This window comes from Hemitrygon akajei, chromosome 3, assembly GCF_048418815.1.
Source record: "Hemitrygon akajei chromosome 3, sHemAka1.3, whole genome shotgun sequence".
NCBI lineage: Eukaryota > Metazoa > Chordata > Chondrichthyes > Myliobatiformes > Dasyatidae > Hemitrygon > Hemitrygon akajei.
The window spans coordinates 125,352,680-125,374,158 of record NC_133126.1 but is presented as its reverse complement, the minus strand read 5'-3'; the positions used below and the strand labels follow the sequence as shown (position 1 = coordinate 125,374,158).

Sequence of the window (21,479 nt, the reverse complement as noted above, 5' to 3'; positions counted from 1 at the left end):
ATAATCTACTAATTTTCAGGAAATTTACTTTCAGGAACTCTATTATATCAAATGGACCGCCTTGGCAGGTTTTTAATGTGACTCAGAAATCTCAACTTCTTTTCATCATATAAAGCCAGTTCTTTGTTAGATTGGAACTGCTTTCTCAATTTTCTTGATGCTTTTTGAAATTCTTCATGATGGCAAGACCATTCCCAAAAATTTTTAAATTAAATTTCTACCAAAAATTCCCCCTGATGTTTTGTTCTTAAATCCCAACAAATAATCATGCATAGCAGAAGATTGCACACACACCTTCTCTGCGGTAATTGTCCTTAAGTGATTCTAGTAAGGGCTGGCTTGGCAATATGAGGAGAACTTGAATTATATAGCAGACAGCAATTACTCTTGTCATACACACATGATATCCTGCGTGTACTTCTGTTCCTATGCTACTTGCCCAAAGAGAAAATGCCAGCCTTGTTCAGAAGTTAGCACAAAGCAAATTGTGAGAGGTAACTAGTGGCTTGCACCTGGAGAAACCCTGCTGTGGGGCATCTATACCTAACATACTAGTTCATTCCAGGAATTTGAAATTAGCAAATCATACCGTGATCTTAATCAGTTAATTGAATATACTTAATTAAACTATTTTAGTATTACTTATCACAGATCTGAGATTACACCACTGACACTTTAATTGCCAGGCTCTTAATGCACTCCAAATTCCCTTTAAATTGATTTAAATCAAAGAACAGGACAATTTTCAGCTAATATTTGTACTAATATATCCATTTTTACATTCAGTCTGATTCTCATCTATTCTGCTTACTTCCTTGCAATTGTCCTTATTGTTGCCTAAATTAAGTAAAGGCACCATCTTTCCAAATAGAATATCAAGTGAATACATCGTTACTTACTTATGGTTTTATTTTCTCAGATTTTCCTCTCTCTTTGCAACTACAATCTTCTTGAGTTGGGATATGGCTACATATACTCTGCAGTGAAAGTGTCTTGTCTCTGGAAGCTGAGGGAAGAGAAGGGGAGCTGAGAGACGAGGTGAAACACAAACTGCCTTGATGAGACGAAGACTTCCTACAACTTTTGGAGTTTTCCATTTGGTAAGAACAACTTTGGAGACCCGAGCAGACTGATTTTGAAAGAGGCAAGCAGGAAGGTTGAGAAGATGAATAAGCATTTTCATTTACATTTATGCTGTGCACATTCCCCTTGTAACATGTGGCTTTGGTGTTTCCACTGGAAATTACTTCATGTTGTAATTCATCAGACTGATTGGGCACCTCCAAACCGAGAGGCCATGCATTTTCACTGAAAACAATGGTACTGCAGTAGTGGCTTGATCTCTTTAAATCAGGTTTCTCTTTGGCTGTTCTAATCAAGGACATGGACTGTGAAGTACCTGAGCTGGTCAGTTCTTCAACAATTTCATGAAACGATTCCATTCCAGTAAATTGAGGACTTTGTGCGGAAACGTTTTCCTTTGTTTTCTTACTGCTGCCCATTGTGCAATTATTTTGGTCTTTAGTTGATTTCTTTGCTGTTCCATTGTTTTCGGCAAGTCCAGTGTTTTTGCATTCTTTGTAATGGTGATTAGCTTGCAAGGCAAGAACAAATAGGCAGTCCTCTATAGTAGCTTCCTTACAGAACTGCCTAGACTCACCAGTATTCGTTTTTAAGGATGCCACATGTCTAATACTGTCCTCCAGTAACTGAGACACGTAATGATCTGCCTCTTGCAGCCTTGGATTGTTGCAGTAACACTGCTGATTCTGCTTTGGTCCTGAATGATGATCTTTTTTATCATAACTGCTCAACACATCAGATATGCTGCATTTCCCGACAACAGCAAAGCAAGAAGAGCACAGTATCACTTCAGGAAGGTTGGACTCCACTGATTTCCGACAGTTTGGACAAAGGAGAGCTTTACTGATTTTCACAATGATCATAGGCTCCAATATGGCTGCATTCTCTTTTACTGTTTCCAATGTCTTGCTAAACTCCCTTTGAGGGGCAGATGCCAGAAACATATCCTTCTTTAATAAAGTGACCTTGCTTGCAAAACTGTGATTACTCTCTGAGAGTCCAGGATCATCAGCTCTGGGCATTAAATCCATGGATGATTCAACTGGGGATGTTCTGTTTTGTTGAGAAAGATTTGTTCTATTTTCCAGTTTTCTGTTCTGTATCATTGACATGGCTTTGGCTGGAATGTTATCCTCACTCTCCTTTGCAGTTCTATCAGTGCAGGAGGCAGAATGGCCAGCAGGTATATTTGTTAAACTGATTATCTCTGCCCTTGTTTGGTTATGATGCTCAGTGTTATTTGGAATGTTCAAACCAAACTCGCTTGTTTCTGTCTTTTGCCTAAGCCAGTTTACGAGACCCATTGCCAAAGAAAGTTCAGTATCACAGAGTTTTAGTAAGCATTCTTTACCTTTCCAACTGCCTTGGAAAAACTCGTGACAGTTTATATCCACGGTGGGAGATGAAGCCATGTTTTCTTCAGCTCCTACGTAAAAACTATACATAGACAATGGAGTTTGGGGTTGAGCCACAATATTCCGCATTGAGGACCCTTCTTCGTCTGAGATAGGACTCATCCTAGGCTCTTCTGGATCATTGAAAAGCTCATACAGGGCATCACCACTATAGCTGTCCCTGGGAAATTGTCTACTTACACGTGGACTTTGCGAACGTTTGCTTTCATCCTCTTCCTGCCCAGGAGAAAATGAATCATAGTACCCTTCATCACTGGTTGATGTGGATTCCTGATGGTCACTCTGCGGTGTTCCCAACTCTACGTAAGCATCTACATTTTTTTCATTTTCCTCAATATCTTCTTTCTCAGTGATTTTTTGAAATTCTAAAGGTGAAAGAGCTAACTGTTCAATCCCAGCATTTAGTCCTAAGCAGCGTTTGGATTCTTCACTTATGGTGGGTTCCTGAATTATTTCACTTGCTGCGTTAGAGTTGCTCATATTTTTCCAAAATCCATTTAGCTCCATGTTGTCTGATTGTCCTGGTGATGCAAGCTGTTCTCCTCCACCTTGGAAAGATTCGCCTGAAGGAGTCTGTTTGTCTTCACATTTTTCCGTTGCGTTTTTAAAATTGTGACCTGCCTCCAGCTGATCAGTGTTTTCATCATCAGCAAAGATTTCCCCACAACCTGTGAGGGAATCAAAGCTCTTCAAAGAAGCCACATCTTCACAGAGAGTGCTACTACATTCAAGGGATGAGTCTGAGGGTGGGTCACTATCAGTAAAGTATTGTGCTAAAGAATCACCAGCATGAGTTAAAATCTTTGAACTTCTGGATATATTTTTATTAGCTCTTAATGCCACTTTACAACTGAAAGTTTTGGAATCTTGTTTGTTGTCCTTCGGTCTTAATAGTACTTTCTCCTGTCTATTTTTCCTTATTGTAAACAGGCCTCTGAAGCCTCTTTTGGGCTTCCTGAGTGAAAGCCGTCTATTTGTAATACATTTTGTGAAAGGTGGAAGTGATTGTGAGGAAGGACTTGGAAGCTCAACTACTGAATATTTAGATTGGGTATTGACCCTGCTTTCACATAATCTATTCATAACAAAAGGCCCTGTGGGCACAGCAATTTCTGAGAAATTTATAGCATTAATAATCCTGTCTTTGTTTTTCTCAGCTGATGTCATTGTCTTATATTCTTGGGGCTCATTCTCTTGGACATAATCACCTTCTTGTGCCATGGATACAACACAGTCATGAGTCTTGCTTTTTCGTACAGATCTCTGCACATTCAAAAGCCCAAAGTGATCCTCTCCTTTGTCTGCTTGTCCAAAAGCACTTGTAACACTCCGAGCTTGCCCTGTTCGTAAAAACAATTTTTTCACTTTTTCATCTATGCAGCTTCCTCCACCGGTAATTGAATACTTATTAACTGATTTTCTCTCAAAATCAATATCAATAAAGGTCTCTGCATTCTTAACAGCCTGTTGCAGGCTATACTTCCGAAAGTTTCTTGTTCTTCTTGAATCCATCATTGTGGGTGATAGAATCTCTGCTTGGAAGAGAAATGCATTATTTGTATCTGTTCCCTTCACATTTCATACTGACATACTGTATTTAACTTTATACTTGCATGAGGAAATAAACATACTAATCAGTCAATGCAATCAGTAAATTGGGAAGCAGAGTTGAGGAAAGAAGTATTTTCCATCTTCAGCTCTAAAATTAAAAAGTGCAAGTTTTGGTCTGCAAATGAGTAATGTATGTGTAAAAATGTCCTTTCTAACGTTAACCACCAAACTAAAAAGGTGTAAAATTTATCCTAAAAATGCGCATAAGAAAAATTTTGTTGATCCTATTCATAATTAGAATTGTCTCAATACTGATCTGTCAACATCAAACACTTCTATCAATGCCTTAGGATACGATAGGATAAAACACATGCTTCTCCATATCAACAATATTTTGATGCCGCCCTCAGGGTATGTTTTCGTAGAACAGAAATGCCCTATTCAGTTCTCATGCCAACCATCTCAGTGAGGTTGTCAATCTGTGCCAAATTATAGGCAGGCTAATGCTGTGAGCTCATGAGGTTTAGAAAATGCATTGAAACAGCACAAGTCCTATGTTTCATAATTAGGAAAAGCTTATTGTATAATATGAATTTAACTCATGCACCAGAAATGCGTATAGTAATACAAAATGCAACGTAGGTCATAACAGTTTTTCTCATTATGTATAAATGATATTACTATTAATTAAGAATGGAAGAATTGTTAGAATTAAACAGAAATGCAATAGGCAAGCAAATTACCGAAGAAATTTTTAAAAATTAGCATTGATTTAATAGAAGTATTTTGCTGTACATTAATCATTACTATTGCAATGGAATTAAAGATATCAGTGTAGAATGCCTACATTTAGACAAGCAGTTGTGTTGTAGCATTGTCTGAAGTCTATGATTTATAGGCCCCTGAAATTTCCGTGTAATCGAATGATGCCGTCAGTGTGATGAAGAGCCATGAATAAATAATGAGGCATTGCCTTCACTAGTTAGCAAGATGATAATGAGAGAATACAGTTTTTAAATAATTGCAAAAGAAGTTAAAAGGGAGATTAGAAAATAATAAACCTTCATGCAAGGGATGATTAAAATGCTGAACCAGAAGGGAAATGTAGACCCAGGCATTATAGCTCATAAGGCCGTCAGGAGAATTGGGGCAGAATTTTCAAAGTGATGCTGATAGGGGGGTCCTATTATGAGAGAAGTAAACAATTACCCCTTGCCGCAGACAAAAGGTGATAGGGTTCTGACATGAGCAGCCTGTTATTCTGAGTGTGAAGAATGGGATGGTTGTGAAGTGAGCTAACTTAGCAGAAATAGAAGAACAGTGATTAAAGGGGCTATAAAAGTCTTATACGTAAGATGAAACTAAATGATGTATTGAGCAAAGATCACAAGTCTGCTGCAAAAGCACATAATTAATTAAATAATCACATCCAGTTTTGAAGCAGAAGAGAACTTCATCACTTGTAGCATTTTTTTTTCAAAACCAGGAAGTTTTATAAACTAATATAGATTTGCCATTTTTCCTCTTCCTTTTGTGTTAGTTCAATGTAATACTCCACACTGACAACGGAGAAATAAAGTGGCTGAAAGGAACATGGAATATCGTCAAAAAGAATCTGTGAATATGTATATAGACCTTTGTATCATATGTATCTAAGACCTTTCTGTACATTTTCAGACTGTTTACCTAAAAAGACAATACCTTGCACTTCTTTCGAAGGAATTCCATTTACCACTTTTTGATTATGCAGATACTTCTAATATTTCTCTTCTGTCTAGAACTTTTTTTCCACACCACCGACAACACTAATAATTTTGAAATCATCAGTAAAATTCAAAATCATGGTCCTACAATTAAGTTCAAGTCAACAATATATATTACAAAAAATTACTATTCACACACTTACAGCCATTAAAATGCCTATCTATCACTACATTGATCATGGTTTCTCCCAGTAAACTACCACTGAACTTGATTTGTTACTTTTCCTTCAAATCCTTGTCTTTCACTTTCCTGGGCAATCTTTGCTAAAGTCCATATAGTTTGCATCAAATTCACTATATTGCTAACCCTTTCTGACACCACCACAAACAAAATATTCACTCGTTGTCCAACACAGCCTTCCCTTAACAAAACTACAGTAACTGTCTCTAATTACTCAATTCCTCCAGACTGTCAGTCGTAATAATTTCAATAATTTGGGTGACTGGCCTACAATTACATGGTCTGTTCCTTACTCTTAAAAAAAATATGTTAACCTTCTTTCAGTTCTCCATCAACACCACACCTAAATCCAAAGAGATCTGGAAGATAATTAGAAGAGCCTTTGTCTTTTCTTCAAGGCCCAGGAATAGAGTTTACTCCAGCCTGATGATTTAACTAATCTTAGATGCTAGACCACTTAAGACATCTCTCTTTGTATATCATTTAATAATTCTTCAAATACTTCCTGTTGTGACTGTGATCTTAGTTATGGAGCGGCAATGAAGCTGGTTAAGCAGAAGTCTTTAGTCTTCACAACAAGCAGACATTCTCCTGGACACCCTCTTGGTAGAGTCTTCCAAACTCAACATAAATCACATTTTTAAGATGAAAAGTAACCGCAGGTGATTCAATACAATTTCAATAGTTACCAAGGCATAATTTATTTCAAAATCTCGAGTCTGAAATTGCTTCCTTTGAGTTACATATCTACAGTTGGAGACTCCTTTAAATATCTTTGCTGGGACAAAGTAATTCACATAGATGGTCTGAAAGCTCCTGAATACAGAGAAAAGTTCAAAGATCAAAGTTCAAAGTAAATTTTATTGTCAAAGTACATATAAGTACCAAACAACCCTGAGTATCATTTCCCTCTGGGCATACTCAGCAAATCTATATCATAGTAATTATAACAGGATCAGTTAAAGATCAACCAGAGTGCAGAAGACAGCAAACTGTGCAAATGCAGATTTAAATAAATAGTAATAAATATTGAGATCATGAGATAACAAGATAAGGAATCCTTAAAGTGAGATCATTAGTTGTGGGAACATCTCAATGGATGGGCAAGTGACTGTAGCTATCCCCTTTTGTTCAAGAGCCTGATGGTTGTGGGGTAGTAACCTGGTGGTGGGAGTCCTGAGGCTCTTGTACCTTCTACCTGATGGCAGCAGTGAGAAAAGAGCATGTCCTGGGTGGTGAGGATCTTTGGTGATGAATGTTGCTTTTCTACAACAGCATTTCATGTTGATGTGCTCAATGGATGGAAGGGTTTTACCCGTGATGTACTAAGCTGAATCCATTCCCTTTGGTAGGATTTTCGGAACAATGGCTTTTATCATAACCCCATTGATTTACACTTGGCTGATGTAAACAAGAACATCTCAAGGTTATTTCACTTCACAAACTTGTCTCTTGAGCAGCCAGCCACTGCTGTGGACTAGCAGCCTGTGCTCTATAGACAGTGCTGTCTGCTTGCAAAGCTGCCCTGTTACCTTCTGACTGATTACTGCTTGCAATTTGCATTAAGACTTGATGTATGTAGCACCTGTTACATACTTTCATATGCCATCTTTGCCTTCTTAATTGACAGTTAAATTTTATCCCTGAACTTTTCATACCTCTATGCCCCATTTTGCAAAGTTAATCTCTTGTTTATAGTCATAACCAATATTTACCTATTCTATTCCATATATTCTTCAACTTTCACAGACTAAAGACTTCTACAGATGCACAGCGAAGAGTATCCTAGGTGCATCACAGATGGGAATAGAATCACAAATGCCCAGGAATAGAAAAGGCTACAGAAAGTGGAGGACACAGCTAGAGATTTCCCCCACCATTGAGTACATTTACATGGAGCACTGCTACAGGAAGGCAACATCCATCATCAAAGACCCCCACAATCTCTTTTTTTCATTAATACTGTCAGGCAGGAAGTATAGAAGCATTAGGTCCCATACCACCAGGTTCAAGAGCAGTTATTACCTAACAAGCATCAAGTTCCTGGATAACTTCAATCACCACTACTCTGAACGGATTCCATAAACTACAGACTCACTTTCAAGGGCTGTTTACAACCTTCCTAATAAGATGGACGAGCTGCTTCTTCTGACCAGAACCAGCAGAGACTTTGCGAATTCTGCGGCTCTTTGTTTCACTGAAACGTGGCTCGGTGATTCCGTTCCGGACGGAGGTCTGCACATCCCCGGCTACCAGCTGCTGCGAGCGGACCACGTCATGGAGTTATTGGGGAAATCAAGGGGTGGTGGAATCTGCTTTTACATCCATGAAGGCTGGTGCACTGACGTTAAGGTTCTTCACAGACACTGCGACCCGAACCTGGAGTTTCTCGTTCTGAACTGTAAGCCTTTCTATTCCCCGCGAGAGTTTTCCTCATTTATCCTTGTCGGTGTTTATGTTCCACCTCAGGCCAACGTGAGCGAGGCCGTTCGGCGGCTGGCTGATCATATTATGCGTTTAGAACGGGAACACACAGATTCGCTGTTGATCATCCTAGGAGATTTCAACAGAGCTAAACTGAATTACGAACTCCCGAAATACAGACAACATGTTAACTGCCCCACCAGGGACAGTAACACTCTGGACCACTGTTATACTATCCTAAATAATGCTTACCATTCTATTCCCCGTGCAGCCTTAGGACTCTCTGACCACTGTCTGATCTACCTCATCCCAGCCTATAGGCAGAGACTTAAATCTGCTAAGCCTGTGGTGAGGACAGTGAAGAAATGGACCAGTGAGGCGAAACAGCAACTTCAGGACTGTTTTGACACCACTGACTGGGGTGTCTTTGAAGCTGCAGCCACCAATATACTTGAACTGACAGATACTGTGACATCCTACATCAGTTTTTGTGAGGATGCATGTGTACCCACAAAAACTTTCCGGACCTTCGCCAACAATAAGCCATGGTTTACCCCCAAACTCAGACATCTTTGCCAAGCTAAGGAGGACGCCCACAGGAGTGGGAATAGGGCCCTGTACAGGCTGGCCAGAAATGCACTGACCAGAGAAATCAGAGTGGCCAAGCGGTTCTATTCCAAAAAGTTGAGGAATAATTTCTCAGCTAACGACTCATTGTCGGTGTGGAGAGGCCTGCAGGAGGTCACTGGCTACAGGAGATGCCCTGCCCCCCCCCCCCCCGCTGAGGTTAACAAAGCTTTGGCTGACGACCTTAATACCTTTTACTGTAGATTTGAGAGGGTCCATCTTACACCTGTCCCTCCCCCCTCTTCGGTCTCTCTTCCTGCCTTCCCTCGACCATCACTCACTGGCACTCATCCCCCAATCACTGCAATCACCTCCCCACCATCTCTGCCCAGCCCCTCTGGATCACAGCTTAGAATCAGCGAAGGAGAAGTATGTCGACTGTTCCAGCGACTTAAGACCCGAAAATCTCCAGGCCCAGATGGGGTCTCCCCCTCCTGTCTACGAGCCTGTGCTGATCAGCTGGCTCCCATCTTCACTCAGCTCTTTAACAGATCTCTGGAGCTGAGTGAGGTTCTGACTTGCTTCAAGCGCTCTACCATCATCCCGGTCCCCAAGAAACCCACCATCACAGGACTGAACGACTACAGACCTGTCGCACTGACATCTGTAGTCATGAAATCCTTTGAACGCTTGGTGTTGAACCACCTGAAGACCCTCACCAGCAGCCTGCTGGATCCCCTGCAGTTTGCCTACCAGGCAAATAGGTCAGTAGACGATGCAGTCAACCTGGGACTGTACTATATCCTGCAACATCTGGATCGTCCTGGGACCTATGCTCGGATGCTGTTTGTGGATTTCAGTTTGGCGTTTAACACCATCGTCCCTCATACCCTCTGCTCCAAATTGTCTCACCTTACTGTGCCACCTGACCTCTGCGACTGGATTTACAGCTTCCTGACTAACAGAAGTCAGCAGGTAAGGATGGCACAGGTCACCTCGGATATTCGAATCACCAACACCGGCGCCCCCCAGGGGTGTGTCCTCTCTCCACTGCTGTTCTCCCTCTACACCAATGACTGCACCTCCTCCAACCCCTATGTGAAGCTTTTGAAGTTTGCAGACGACACTACCGTCATCGGACTCATCCAGAATAGTGATGAGTCTGCATATCGACAGCAGGTGGACCAACTGGCGCTCTGGTGCAGTCGGAACAATCTGGAGCTGAACACGCTCAAGACAAAGGAGATGATAGTGGATTTCAGGAGACATCCCCCTGCTATGTCTCCCCTCACAGTCCTCAGCAGCCCTGTGTCCACCGTGGAGAACTTCAGGTTCCTGGGAACCACCATCTCTCAGGATCTGAAGTGGGAGCAGAACATCAGCTCCATCCTGAAGAAGGCCCAGCAGCAGATGTATTTCCTGCGGCTCTTGAGGAAATACGGTCTGCCTCAGGAATTGCTGCTGCAGTTCTACACTGCAGTCATTGAGTCTGTCCTGTGCACCTCCATCATTGTGTGGTTTGGAGCCGCCACCAAGCAGGATAGAACCAGACTACAGCGCACAGTGAGGACTGCCGAGCGCATTATTGGAGCCTCCCTGCCCTCTATTATGGACCTGTACTCTTCCAGGTTGAAGAAGAGGGCGGGGAACATCATAAAGGACTCCTCCCATCCTGCGCACGGACTGTTTGATCTGCTTCCGTCTGGTAGGTGCTTCAGATCCCTCCAGACTAAGACTAATTGGCACTGGAGAAGTTTTTTCCCTACTGCGGTCACTTTGCTGAACAGTTAACTGCTGGTTAACTGTCGGCTATTACTTGGATTGCACTACCTGTATGTATAATCTATATTTTCATTTATATTTATCATTATTATTGTTATGAGCAGAGAGACAACATCTGCCGGAAGTAAATTCCTTGTATGTGCATAGGTACTTGGCAATTAAAGTCTGATTCTGATTCTGATTCTGATTCTGATGTTCTCAGTGTTATTTTTTTTTATTTGCACAGTTTGTCTTCTTTTGCATTTGGGTTGTTTGTCATTCTTTGTCTATTTATGTATTTATTTTTGTAAATTCTATTGTAGTTCCTTTTTCCTGTAAAAACCTGCAAGAAAATGAACCTCAAGGTAGTATTTGGTAACATATATATACTTTGTACTTTGAACTTTCATTAGATGTGGGAAATTCAAACTTTTCTCTTTGGGAACTACCATCTCTTTTAAAGCTATCCATTGCTCTAACTTTGACTGACCCCAAAGTAAATGGTTCTAGTCCACCAGTGAACATTTGGTAAATCATATCTTGGCTCAGTAAATTTTATATTATCCCAAATTAGAACTCTTCTTTTCTCTGATCATGCTAAATCTAATCAAATTATAATCATTCCCTCCAAGACACTCTCCCAACCTTTCTATGTTTCTGATGTTCATCTCCGCAAAGCACTTTGCTTGTTTGGTTTGCTTGCTGTTGATTTGAAAAATATTGAGTTTCCAGAATTCTGATGTTTTCTGTACAATTTTTAAGGCACTTTTCAGTTACTGTCTTGTTGTTGTCCACATATTTGTCTTCTATCTTTCCTTGAACTTTAGGAGAACTAAAAGCCTGTTTCCAGCAATATGATTGCCTCCCTTTTGTTCATCAGTTCAACTCACATGACCTTTAAAAGAGACCTGAATTAATACTTGAAATACTACATATTGCCTTACTGGTTGATTTGTCAGCCCACATTGTAGTGGCTTTTTGGACTAAAGTTATAAAAATGCCATCCCCTTCTCTCAATTCCTCTATCTCCGCTTCATTTTAAGGTGTTGGGATGAATGGTTCTCAGAGGCAGTTTTTTTTTTACACACAGAGTTGTAGGTCCATGGAATGCACTGCCGGGGTGGTGGTGGAGGGAGGTATATCAGGTATATTTAAGAGACTCTTAGGTAGGCACATGGATGATAGGAAAATGGAGGGCTATGTAGGAGAAAAGGACTGGATCAATCTTCCAGTAGGGTTAAAGATCTGCACAACATTGTGTTGCAAAGGCCTATATTGTGCTGCACTCTTCGATGTTTTAGGTTTTGTGCTTATGATGGTGCAGAAAGAAATGCGGGAATTTGTTGCTGTAGTTACTACTGAAAAATGGGTTTAACATTGGCAGGATTGGTAGGTCAACACTGCTGGTTCAGATTTCAGGCAACATGGGAAGGAACATAAAGAGTGGAAGGGAAATCAAACTCAAGTCATTGGGTTGAAACACAAACAAGAGAAGGTCTGCAGAATCTAGAAATCAAAGTAATACACACAAAATGCTGGAGGAACTCATGGGCAGTTTCTAATGGTGATGCTGCCTGGCATGCTGAGTTCCTCCAGCATTTTGTGTGTATCACTGTGCTGAAAGTTGAGCACTCTATCACTGTACCACTGAGGACTGAATGAACCCAATTGCAGAAACCATGATGCAGACAGGAGTTGATGTGCAGATTTAAAAACAAGTTTCATTTTCTTTTAGCCAAGATGGACAAAAATACACAACCAGTCAAAATCAAAAATGCAGTAATCCAAACACAAATTCAATAATCCAAGATCTTGATGCACAGATAAAATCCTGGAATGGCAGGTAGTAAGAAGACATCAAAAACACACACAAAAGAGACAAAAAATAAAACCACCAGAGGCTCTTGCTACTTACAAGGTCACACTTCAAGACCCAGCAAAGTAAAGTACAGGAGAGCAGGGTTTAAATACACAGATGTTATTTGGGAACATGTGCAGTCTATGATCAATACAAGTAGGTCCAAGCATTTCTGAAAAAAACCCACTGGAAACTATGTCTGGCCCTGTTGGCCATCTCCAAAATAGATCAGAGTCTTAACAAGGAGGGAATGTCATAACTTTACAAACAAGAGAAGAATCTACAGGTGCTGGCAATCCAAGCAAGACACACAAGACGCTGGAGGAATTCTGCATGCCAGACAGCTCCCATGGAAAAGAGTAAGCTGTCAACGTTTTGGGCTGAGACCTTTGATCGGGATTGGAGAGAAAAGATGAGAAGTCAGAGTAAGAAGGTGGGGAGGGGGAAATAAGCAGTACAAGGTAGCAGAAGACAGGTGAAACCAGGAGAGGGGGAGAGGTGCAGTATTGGGAAGTTGATTGATGAAAGAGATAAAGGGCTAGAGAAAGGGGAATCTGATTGGAGTGGTCAGAAGGCCATTGAATAAAGGGAAGGGGAAGGAGCACCAGAGGGAGGTGGTGGGCAGGTAAGGCGATAACATGAGAGGGAAATGGGAATGGGGAATGGTGAAAGAGAGGGGAGGCAATTACCAGAAATTCGAGAAATCTATGTTTTTTGCCATCAGGTTGGTGGCCACCTAAATGGAATACAAGGTGTTTCTCCACCAACCTGAGTGTGGCATCATTGTAGCAGTAGAGGAGGCCAAGGACTGACGTGTCGGAATTGGAATGGGAAGCAGAATTAAAATGGGAGGCCACCAGGAGATCCTGCTTTTTCTGGTAGATGGAACGTAGTTGCTTGGTGAAGCGGTCTCCCAATCTATGTTGGGTCTCACCGATATACAGGAGGCCACAACGGGAGCACTAGACACAGTAGCTGACTCCAAAAGACTCACAAGTGTCACCTCACCTGGAAGGACTGTTTGGGATCCCAAATGGTAGTGAGGAGGGTGGTGTGCGGGCAGTTGTGGCACTTGTTCCGCTTGCAAGGATAAGTGCCAGGAGGGAGATCAATGCGGAGGCACAAGGGAGTTGCGTAGGGAGCGATTCCTGTGGAAAGTCAGGAGAGGGAAAGATGTGCATGGCCATTGGAGATGGTGGAAGTTACAGAGAATTATGTGCTGGACTCGGAGACTGGTGGGGTGGTAGGTGAGGACAAAAGGAACCTTATCCCTGGTTGGGTGGTGGGAGTATGGAGTGAGTGCAGATGTGTGCAAAATGCGAAATGTGGACTGTGTTGATGGTGGAGGAAGGAAAGCCCCTTTTTTTTTGAAGAAGGAGGACATCTTATTAGTTCTGGAACAAAAAGCATCATCCTGAGAACTGATGCAGCGGAGACAGAGGAAAGAAGACTAAATTAATCATTTACGCCCTGGGGAAAAAAAGTTTCTGGCTGTCCATTCCAACGATGCCTCTTATCATCTTGTGCACCTCTACCAAGTCACCTCTAATCCTCCTCCCCCTCTCCAAAGAGAAAAACCCTAGCTCGCTCAACCTCTCCACATAAGGTATGCTTTCTAATCCAGGCATCCTCCTGGTAAATCCCCTCTGCACCCTTGCTTACTTCCACATTTATCCTATAATGAGACAAGCATCACTACATCACTTTTAGCTCTGAGGCTCCATATACTCATGTATTCAGAATTAAGTGCTGCAGGACTTCCTTACTTCTTTTATTCCTGTTTGAGATGCCCCACTTCAAATGCCTGCACAAATACAAGTGCAATTATTAAATCAGAATAGAACAAAGAATAAGCATGTGATCAATATTTGCCTCTCCAGTGTTAAATTAAGAAAATCTCCAGTTTGGTCCATGATAAAATACAACACTAAAATACATTGAGTATCAAACAAAGCCTTATCACTGAAGAGCACTATGCCAAAAGTATTGTTTTTATTTCCCTCCTTTTGAAACAGTATTTTATCAAGTCCGCTTTGAGATTATATGTATACTCATACTAAGTGTGTGCATTAAATATCGATTTAATCCAGGCATATTAAAAAAAAACAAGTTGTTGGTGAAGACAATGACAATATTAAACATTCTGGTGCACCTCGCCCTGGAGAGGATACAACACTGAAATGGATACAAAATTGATGCGAATAGAGAGTGCATGAGACTTGCCCAAAATAATTGGCATGGACAGAAAATCGCCCAGCTGAAAATGGGTATGTCCGGTTTTAATTGTATATTAGAGAAAAATGTGTTGATATTTCCTCGCTTGCATTGTATTGCAGCTGGTTTACTGTGTCGAAGCATGTTGCCCGTAAGGTGAAGGGGCTGAGATTTGTTTTTTTTAAAATGGGCAGCAAATTGCCATGCACATGTTTTCAAACAATGGCGCTATAATAAATTCAGGGCCAAAGAACAACGCGTGGTCACTGCACCATATCTACAGCTAATGGTGTAACTCTTGTAAAGAAAGTGATGTATTTATTATAATTTATTTATTGGCTGCTTGGAATTAGTTTGCTTTCAATATTCCGTTGCGCATTTTTTAACGTAGGTTGCGTTACGAAATCCGCCAATGAACCAACAGATTTTGTACCTGCTGAATGATTTCCCAAAGTTCCCGTTATTCATCAAGGAAATCCTTGCTTCAAATAAATGTGAGTTGGGCGTGAACCATACTCTATGCTTTTTCCGATATTACAGGTATGCTTTAAAGTGGAAAAAGAACATGCAGCCATTTCCGCAATGAAATGCCCTTTCATAAGCGCTGTATATCGTTGGTGGCAGGAACATATGCACGGAAAATGGTTTCCCCGCCGTAGCAAATCAAACCTTAGCCCTCGGCTGCACTAGCTGCGCTGGCCATTTTCAGCACCGAGGCCAGTTCCTGCTCCGGGCTGCTGCTCACCATTGCCGTGTGACAACGCTCTCTGATCGAGGGCTGAGCAACGAAAATCGAATCAATAGTCAGCGAGCCCGGGAGCAGAGCTAATCAGCAATCTACCCAAATATTCAAGCCTTTCTTTACCGTGTCCAACTGATCTCCCCGGCGGCAAGCTGTTAATCGTGGGGAGAATTACACCCTGGTACACTCCAGTTACCATGTCCCTGACAATGACATTGTCTTGCCTGTGTCTCTTAACCAAGATATTTAGCTGGAAAGTGATTGGCGGGTAGCACATACCTGAACAACCCTATCTGCCTTTTAACCGTCCTGACCCATGCTACCTGTCGTGTCGCGCTGCTGAACGATGAGATTTGCTGTGCTCCTTAAAATCTCCTTGCTTAAAGATTCCGGGCTGTTATTATTATTAGAGAGCTCCCTGCTTCAGACGCTCCGCGCTTCTCTCGGTATTCGCCCTGATCCACAAGAAGCCATCATACCTGTAACACGCTGGGTTGGCTGAATAGTCCAAGTCTGAGAAGCCTCAGCGCTCGATTAGCCTTTCAGCTTGCTCTGCCATTCATTGCAATCATCCCCGGTCTACGTACCAACACGATGCAAACGCCTCCGCGCAGACATAAATGTATCTAGTACTTGGAGGAAAATCTTCGCGACGGAAAACGTTACCCGGGAGGAACCAATAAATTCAACGGGACTGGATGGATCAATGGTGAGATTAAAACCAGAATGAACCCTCAGATTACAATAATAACCCTCCACAACGTTGCCATGTGTACAAGCAACCCTCCTCCGCCAGAAACTACAACTGCCTCGCCCATATTTTGAGGAATTCAAATAAAATGCTGAAAAATCTCATATGTGCACAATTCGGGAACAGTTAAATTATTAATCACTGTTTGCTAAGAGTGTAGCATACTTAAATATATATATATATATATATATATATATATATATATATATATATATCGATTGTAATTCGTGACAGCTCGCGCTGTAACAATTCCTGCATTAATATTTATATTGGATTTAAATAATGGAGGTGCCTAGGGAGTTGCACAAACAAGATTCACGTTGAAACATCTGGACACGGAATCTGGGTAAACACTTTTGCAAAATATTTCACACGAATTTTTAAGTACGCTTCAGTTTAGGATAGAGGGGTATGCAGAATGAAGCGCCTGCGTTTGATTAAATACCAGCAATAAAAGAAAACAATACCTTGATTTATTGACTCCGACGCAGTCTATCACACCGACCTCATTACTTAAGCAGGTGGCTCCTCTAGCAGTCCGTTATGCGGCTGGACGATGTTTTAGAAATGTTTAACCAAATCCATTGTGCGTTGTACGATGCTCATTAACCCCACAAGCATGTTCTGTAACAGTGTATCTGCTACATTCCGCCTCTTTAAGCTGTTAGGGTATTCAGTGTCGAGGCAATGTGTTTATATCGAACTCCCTAAGCTGTATAATATTCCCTTGATGTGCATGGGTATGAAATTCACGTGGTTGCTGGATCCTTGTCTCTCAATAATTGCTTGATTGACAGTCCATCAAATTACCTAAACAATGAACTCCACCACAGGCTACCTTCAGACTGCCCTGTGTTCCATTTGAAAGGCGTGGTACAATTACCTCCCTTGGCTGTTCCAACAGACCCTCCCAAACCCGTAGTCCCCACAACCAAGATCAAAGGCAGAGGTAGCAGGAGAACAACTACAGATTTCACTCCAGGTCACACATCATCCTGACTTAGAAACATATCAATGTTCCTTCAATATTTCCGGATTCAACTACTGAACGTCCCACATTTTGTGTGAATAAGACTGATTGCACTGGTTCAAAAGGTGACGTGCTACTACTTTCTCGAGGCCTATTAGAGGTAAGCAATAAATGATGGGCTTCTCAGAAATACCCACATCTTGAATTATTTAATGCCTGCAGGACCTTCCCTTATTTGAAGTGGAAATACAATATTTCATTTCTATGTATTCAACAGAAGCCAGATCCATAATGGAACCACTGGTGAGGATGCATGTTCTTACAAAGGAAAAGGGGGAGCGAACAGTTGAGATATAGTGATAGGGGATTCAATGGTTAAGGAAACTGACAGAGGATTCTGTGGACGAGAACGAGATTCCCAGAAGGTTTATTGCCTCCCGGGTGCCAGGGTCAGGAATATCTTGGATCGAGCCCACCGTATTCTGAAGTGGAGGATGAGCAACCAGAGGTCATGGTCCACATGGGTAAGAAGGGTGGTGAGGTCCTGGAAAGTGAGTTCAGGGAGTTAGATGCTAAGTTAAAGGACAAGACCCTCAGGGTTGTGATCTCAGGATTCCTACTCGTGCCATGTGCTAGTGAGGCCAGAAATAGGAAGATAATGCAGTTTAACATGTGGCTAAGAAGTTGGTGCAGGAGGGAGGGCTTCATATTTTTGGATCATTGGGAAGGTACAGTTACCCCTGTACAGGTGGGACAGTTTGCAACTGAACTGGAAGGAGACTACCATCCTTGTGATAAGGTTTGCTAGTGCTGCCTCCCCTGGGGGGGGGGGGGGATTTTAAACTAAAGTTGCAAGGGGATAATCAGAGCACCAGGGCAGATAGTGTAGTAGTTGTGGAGAAAGATACTTTTAAACCTATACACAAAGTCAAGAATCAAAAGATTGAACATGGTAGGACTAATGTTTTGAAGTGCATATATTTCAATGAAGGAGTATTGTAGGAAAGGCAGATGAGATGTGGGCATAGGCCAGTACATGGAATTATGACACTGTAGCCATTAGTGATACTCATTTGCAGGAGGGACAGAACTGGCAGCTCAATGTTCCGGGGTTCCGTTTTTTCAGATGGGATGGAACAGGAGGGATTAAAGGAGGAGGCGTGGCATTACTAATCAGGGAAAATGACACAGTGGTGTTGAGACAGGACAGACTAGAGAGCTGGTCTACTGCGGCTATATGGATGGAACTGAGGAATAAGAAAGGGATGACCACATTAATGGGATTATATTATAGACCACCAAATGGTCAGTGGGGTTTAGGGAAGCAAATTTGTAGAGTGATTGCAGACTGTTGCAAGAAACATAAGGTTATGATAGTAACAACACACACAAAATGCTGGTGGAACACAGCAGGCCAGGCAGCATCTATAGGGAGAAGCGCTGTCGACGTTTCGGGCCGAGACCTGACGAAGGTCGACAGCGCTTCTCCCTATAGATGCTGCCTGGCCTGCTGTGTTCCACCAGCATTTTGTGTGTTGTTGTTTGAATTTCCAGCATCTGCAGATTTCCTCATGTAGGTTATGATAGTAGATGATTTTAACTTTCCACATATTGATTGGAAATCCCATACTGTAAAAAGGGTTGAAAGGGATAGAGTTTGTTAAATGTGTTCAGGAAAGTTTCCTTAATCAATACATAGAGGTCCCAACTAGAGGGAGTGAGAAACCAGATCTCTCATTAGGGAATGAGACAGGGCAGGTGACAGAAGTTTGTGTAGGGGAACTCTTTGCATCTAGTGATCATAATGCTGTTTGTTCCAATATAATTATGGAGAAGATTAGGTCAGCTCCTTGAGTTGAGATTCTAAATTGGAGAAATGCCATCTTGTTGGTTTCAGAAAGGATTTGGTAGGTGTTGATTGGGACAGTTGTTTTCAGGCAAAGGTGTGCTTGTTAAGTGAGAGGCCTTCAAAACAGAAAATTTAAGATTACTGAGTTTGTATGTTCTTGTCAGAATAAAAGGCAAGAATAGAACCTTAGATTTCATGAGATATTGAGGTCCTGGTTAAGAAAAAGAAGGAGATATATAGCCAGCATAGGCAAGAAGGAACAAATGAGGTGCTTATGAAGTATAAGAAATGCAAGAGAACAATTAAGAAGGAAATTAAAGAGCAAACATGAGGAAATCTGCAGATGCTGGAAATTCAAACAACAACACACACAAAATGCTGGTGGAACACAGCAGGCTAGGCAGCATCTATAGGGAGAAGCACTGTCGACGTTTCAGGCCGAGACTCTTCATCAGGACTAACCTAAGAAGGAAATTAGGCAGGCTAAAAGAAGGCAGGAGGCTGCCCTAGCAGCCAGGGTGAAGGAGAACCCCAAGGACTTCACTACGAGCAAAAGAATAGGAAGGGACAAAACTGGTCCTCTTGAAGATCAGAGTGGTTATTTATGTATGGAGCCAAAAGAGGCGGGAAAGTTTTTAACTTGATTTTTTGCATCTGTATTTACTTGGGAGATGAACACAGAGTCTATAGAAATGAGGCAAAACAGCAGTGAAGTCATGGGCTGTATACAGATAATAGAGGAGGAGGTACTTTCTGATTTGAGGAAAATCAGGATGGAAAAATCCCAAGAGCCTGATGAGGTGTTCTCTCGGACCTTGTGAAAGGCTAGTGCAGATACTGCAGGAGCCCTAACAGATACCTTAGATGTCCTTAGCAATGATTGAGTTGCCCAAGGATTGGAGGATAGCTAATGTTGTTCTGTTGTTTAAGAAAGGTTGTAAAAATATACCAGGGAATTACAGGTCAATGAGCCTGACATCAGTATGGTAAGTTGATGCAAGCTATTCTAAGGGATCAGATATATAAGTGCTTGGATAGACAGGGACTGATTAGGAATTGTCAACATTTCTTTGTGCATGTCTAACCAATCTTATTGAGATTTTCAAGGAGGTTACCATGAAAGTTGATGGAGGCCAGGCAGCAGATGTTGTCTAATGGATTTTAGCAAGGCCTTTGACAAGGCCCCCCCATGGGAGTTAGTTCAAGAAGATTCAGTTGCTTCGCATTTAAGATGAGGAGAAGCCAGAGTGTGGTAGTAGATGGTTGCCTCTCTGGCTGGAGGCCTGTGACATGTGGTGTGTGGCAGCAATTAGTGCTGGATCCATTGTTGTTTGTTATCTTTATCAATGATCTGGACGATAATTTAATAAACTGGATCAGCAGATTTGTGGATGACACCACAATTGGGGGTGTAGTGGACAGCAAGGAAGGCTATCAAAGCTTGCAGCAGGATCTTGAAAAACTGGAAAAATGAACTGAAAAATGGGAGATGGAATTTAATGCAGTCAAGTGTGAGGTGTTGCCTCTTGGGAGAACAAACCGGAGTAGGACTTGCACAGTAAGCAGTAGGGCACCGTGGGGTGTGGTAGAACAGATGGATTTGGGAATAAAGATCCAAAATTCCTTGAAAGTGGTGACACAAGTAGAAAGGGCCATAAATAGAGCATTTGGCACACTGGCCTTCAGAATTAAAAGTACGAAGTACAGAAGCTGGGATGTTATGTTGAGTTGTATAAGACATTGAAAAGACCTAATCTGGAGTATTGTGTTCAGTTCTTTCACCTAGCTACAGGAAATATGTCAATAAGATTAAAAGAATGCAGTGACAATTTACAAGGATGTTGCCAGGACTTTAGGACTTTGAGTTATAGGGAAAGGTTGAATAAGTTAGGACTTCATTCTCTGGAGTGTAGTAAAATGTGGGAAGATATGAAAGGGGTATACAACATTCTGAGAGGTATAATTAGGGTCAGTACAAGCAAGCTTTTCCCACTGAGTATGGTGAGAATAGAGTGAATGTGGAGAGGGTGTTTCCTTTGGTGGGGGAATCTAAGACCAGAGGACACAGCCTGAATGTAGGGGGGTATTATTTTGGAGCAGAGATTTCTTTAGCCAAGGAGTGGTGTATCTATGGAATTCATTGCCACAGGTGGCTGTGGAGGCCAAGTCATTGGGTATATTTAAGGCAGAAGTTGATAGATTCTTGATTAGTCAGGACATGAAGGGATATGGGGAGAAAGCAGGAGATTGGGGCTGAGAGGAAAATGGATCAGCCATGTTGAAATGGTGGTGCAGACTCGATGGGACAAATGACCTAATTCTGCTCCTATATCTTATGGTCTTATAGTCT

The 21,479-nt window shown here is 41.7% G+C and overlaps 1 protein-coding gene across 3 annotated transcripts in view; it reads right to left on the bottom strand.

The window, feature by feature from the left end:
* amer3 (APC membrane recruitment protein 3) overlaps nt 1-16,949 on the bottom strand; it is a 171,857-nt gene extending 154,908 nt beyond the window's left edge. The window contains exons 1-2 of one of the 3 annotated variants that reach the window (XM_073040800.1): nt 16,778-16,949; nt 900-4,030 (exon numbers count right to left, since the gene is read on the bottom strand). In XM_073040800.1, coding sequence (XP_072896901.1) covers nt 900-4,013 — 3,114 coding nt within the window. In that variant the 5' untranslated portion in view covers nt 4,014-4,030; nt 16,778-16,949. Of the gene's footprint in view, nt 1-899; nt 4,031-15,838; nt 15,948-16,038; nt 16,348-16,777 lie in introns of those variants that run through there. The other 2 variants (XM_073040799.1, XM_073040801.1) reach the window with 2 other exon arrangements.
* Between the last annotated feature and the right edge of the window lie 4,530 nt (nt 16,950-21,479).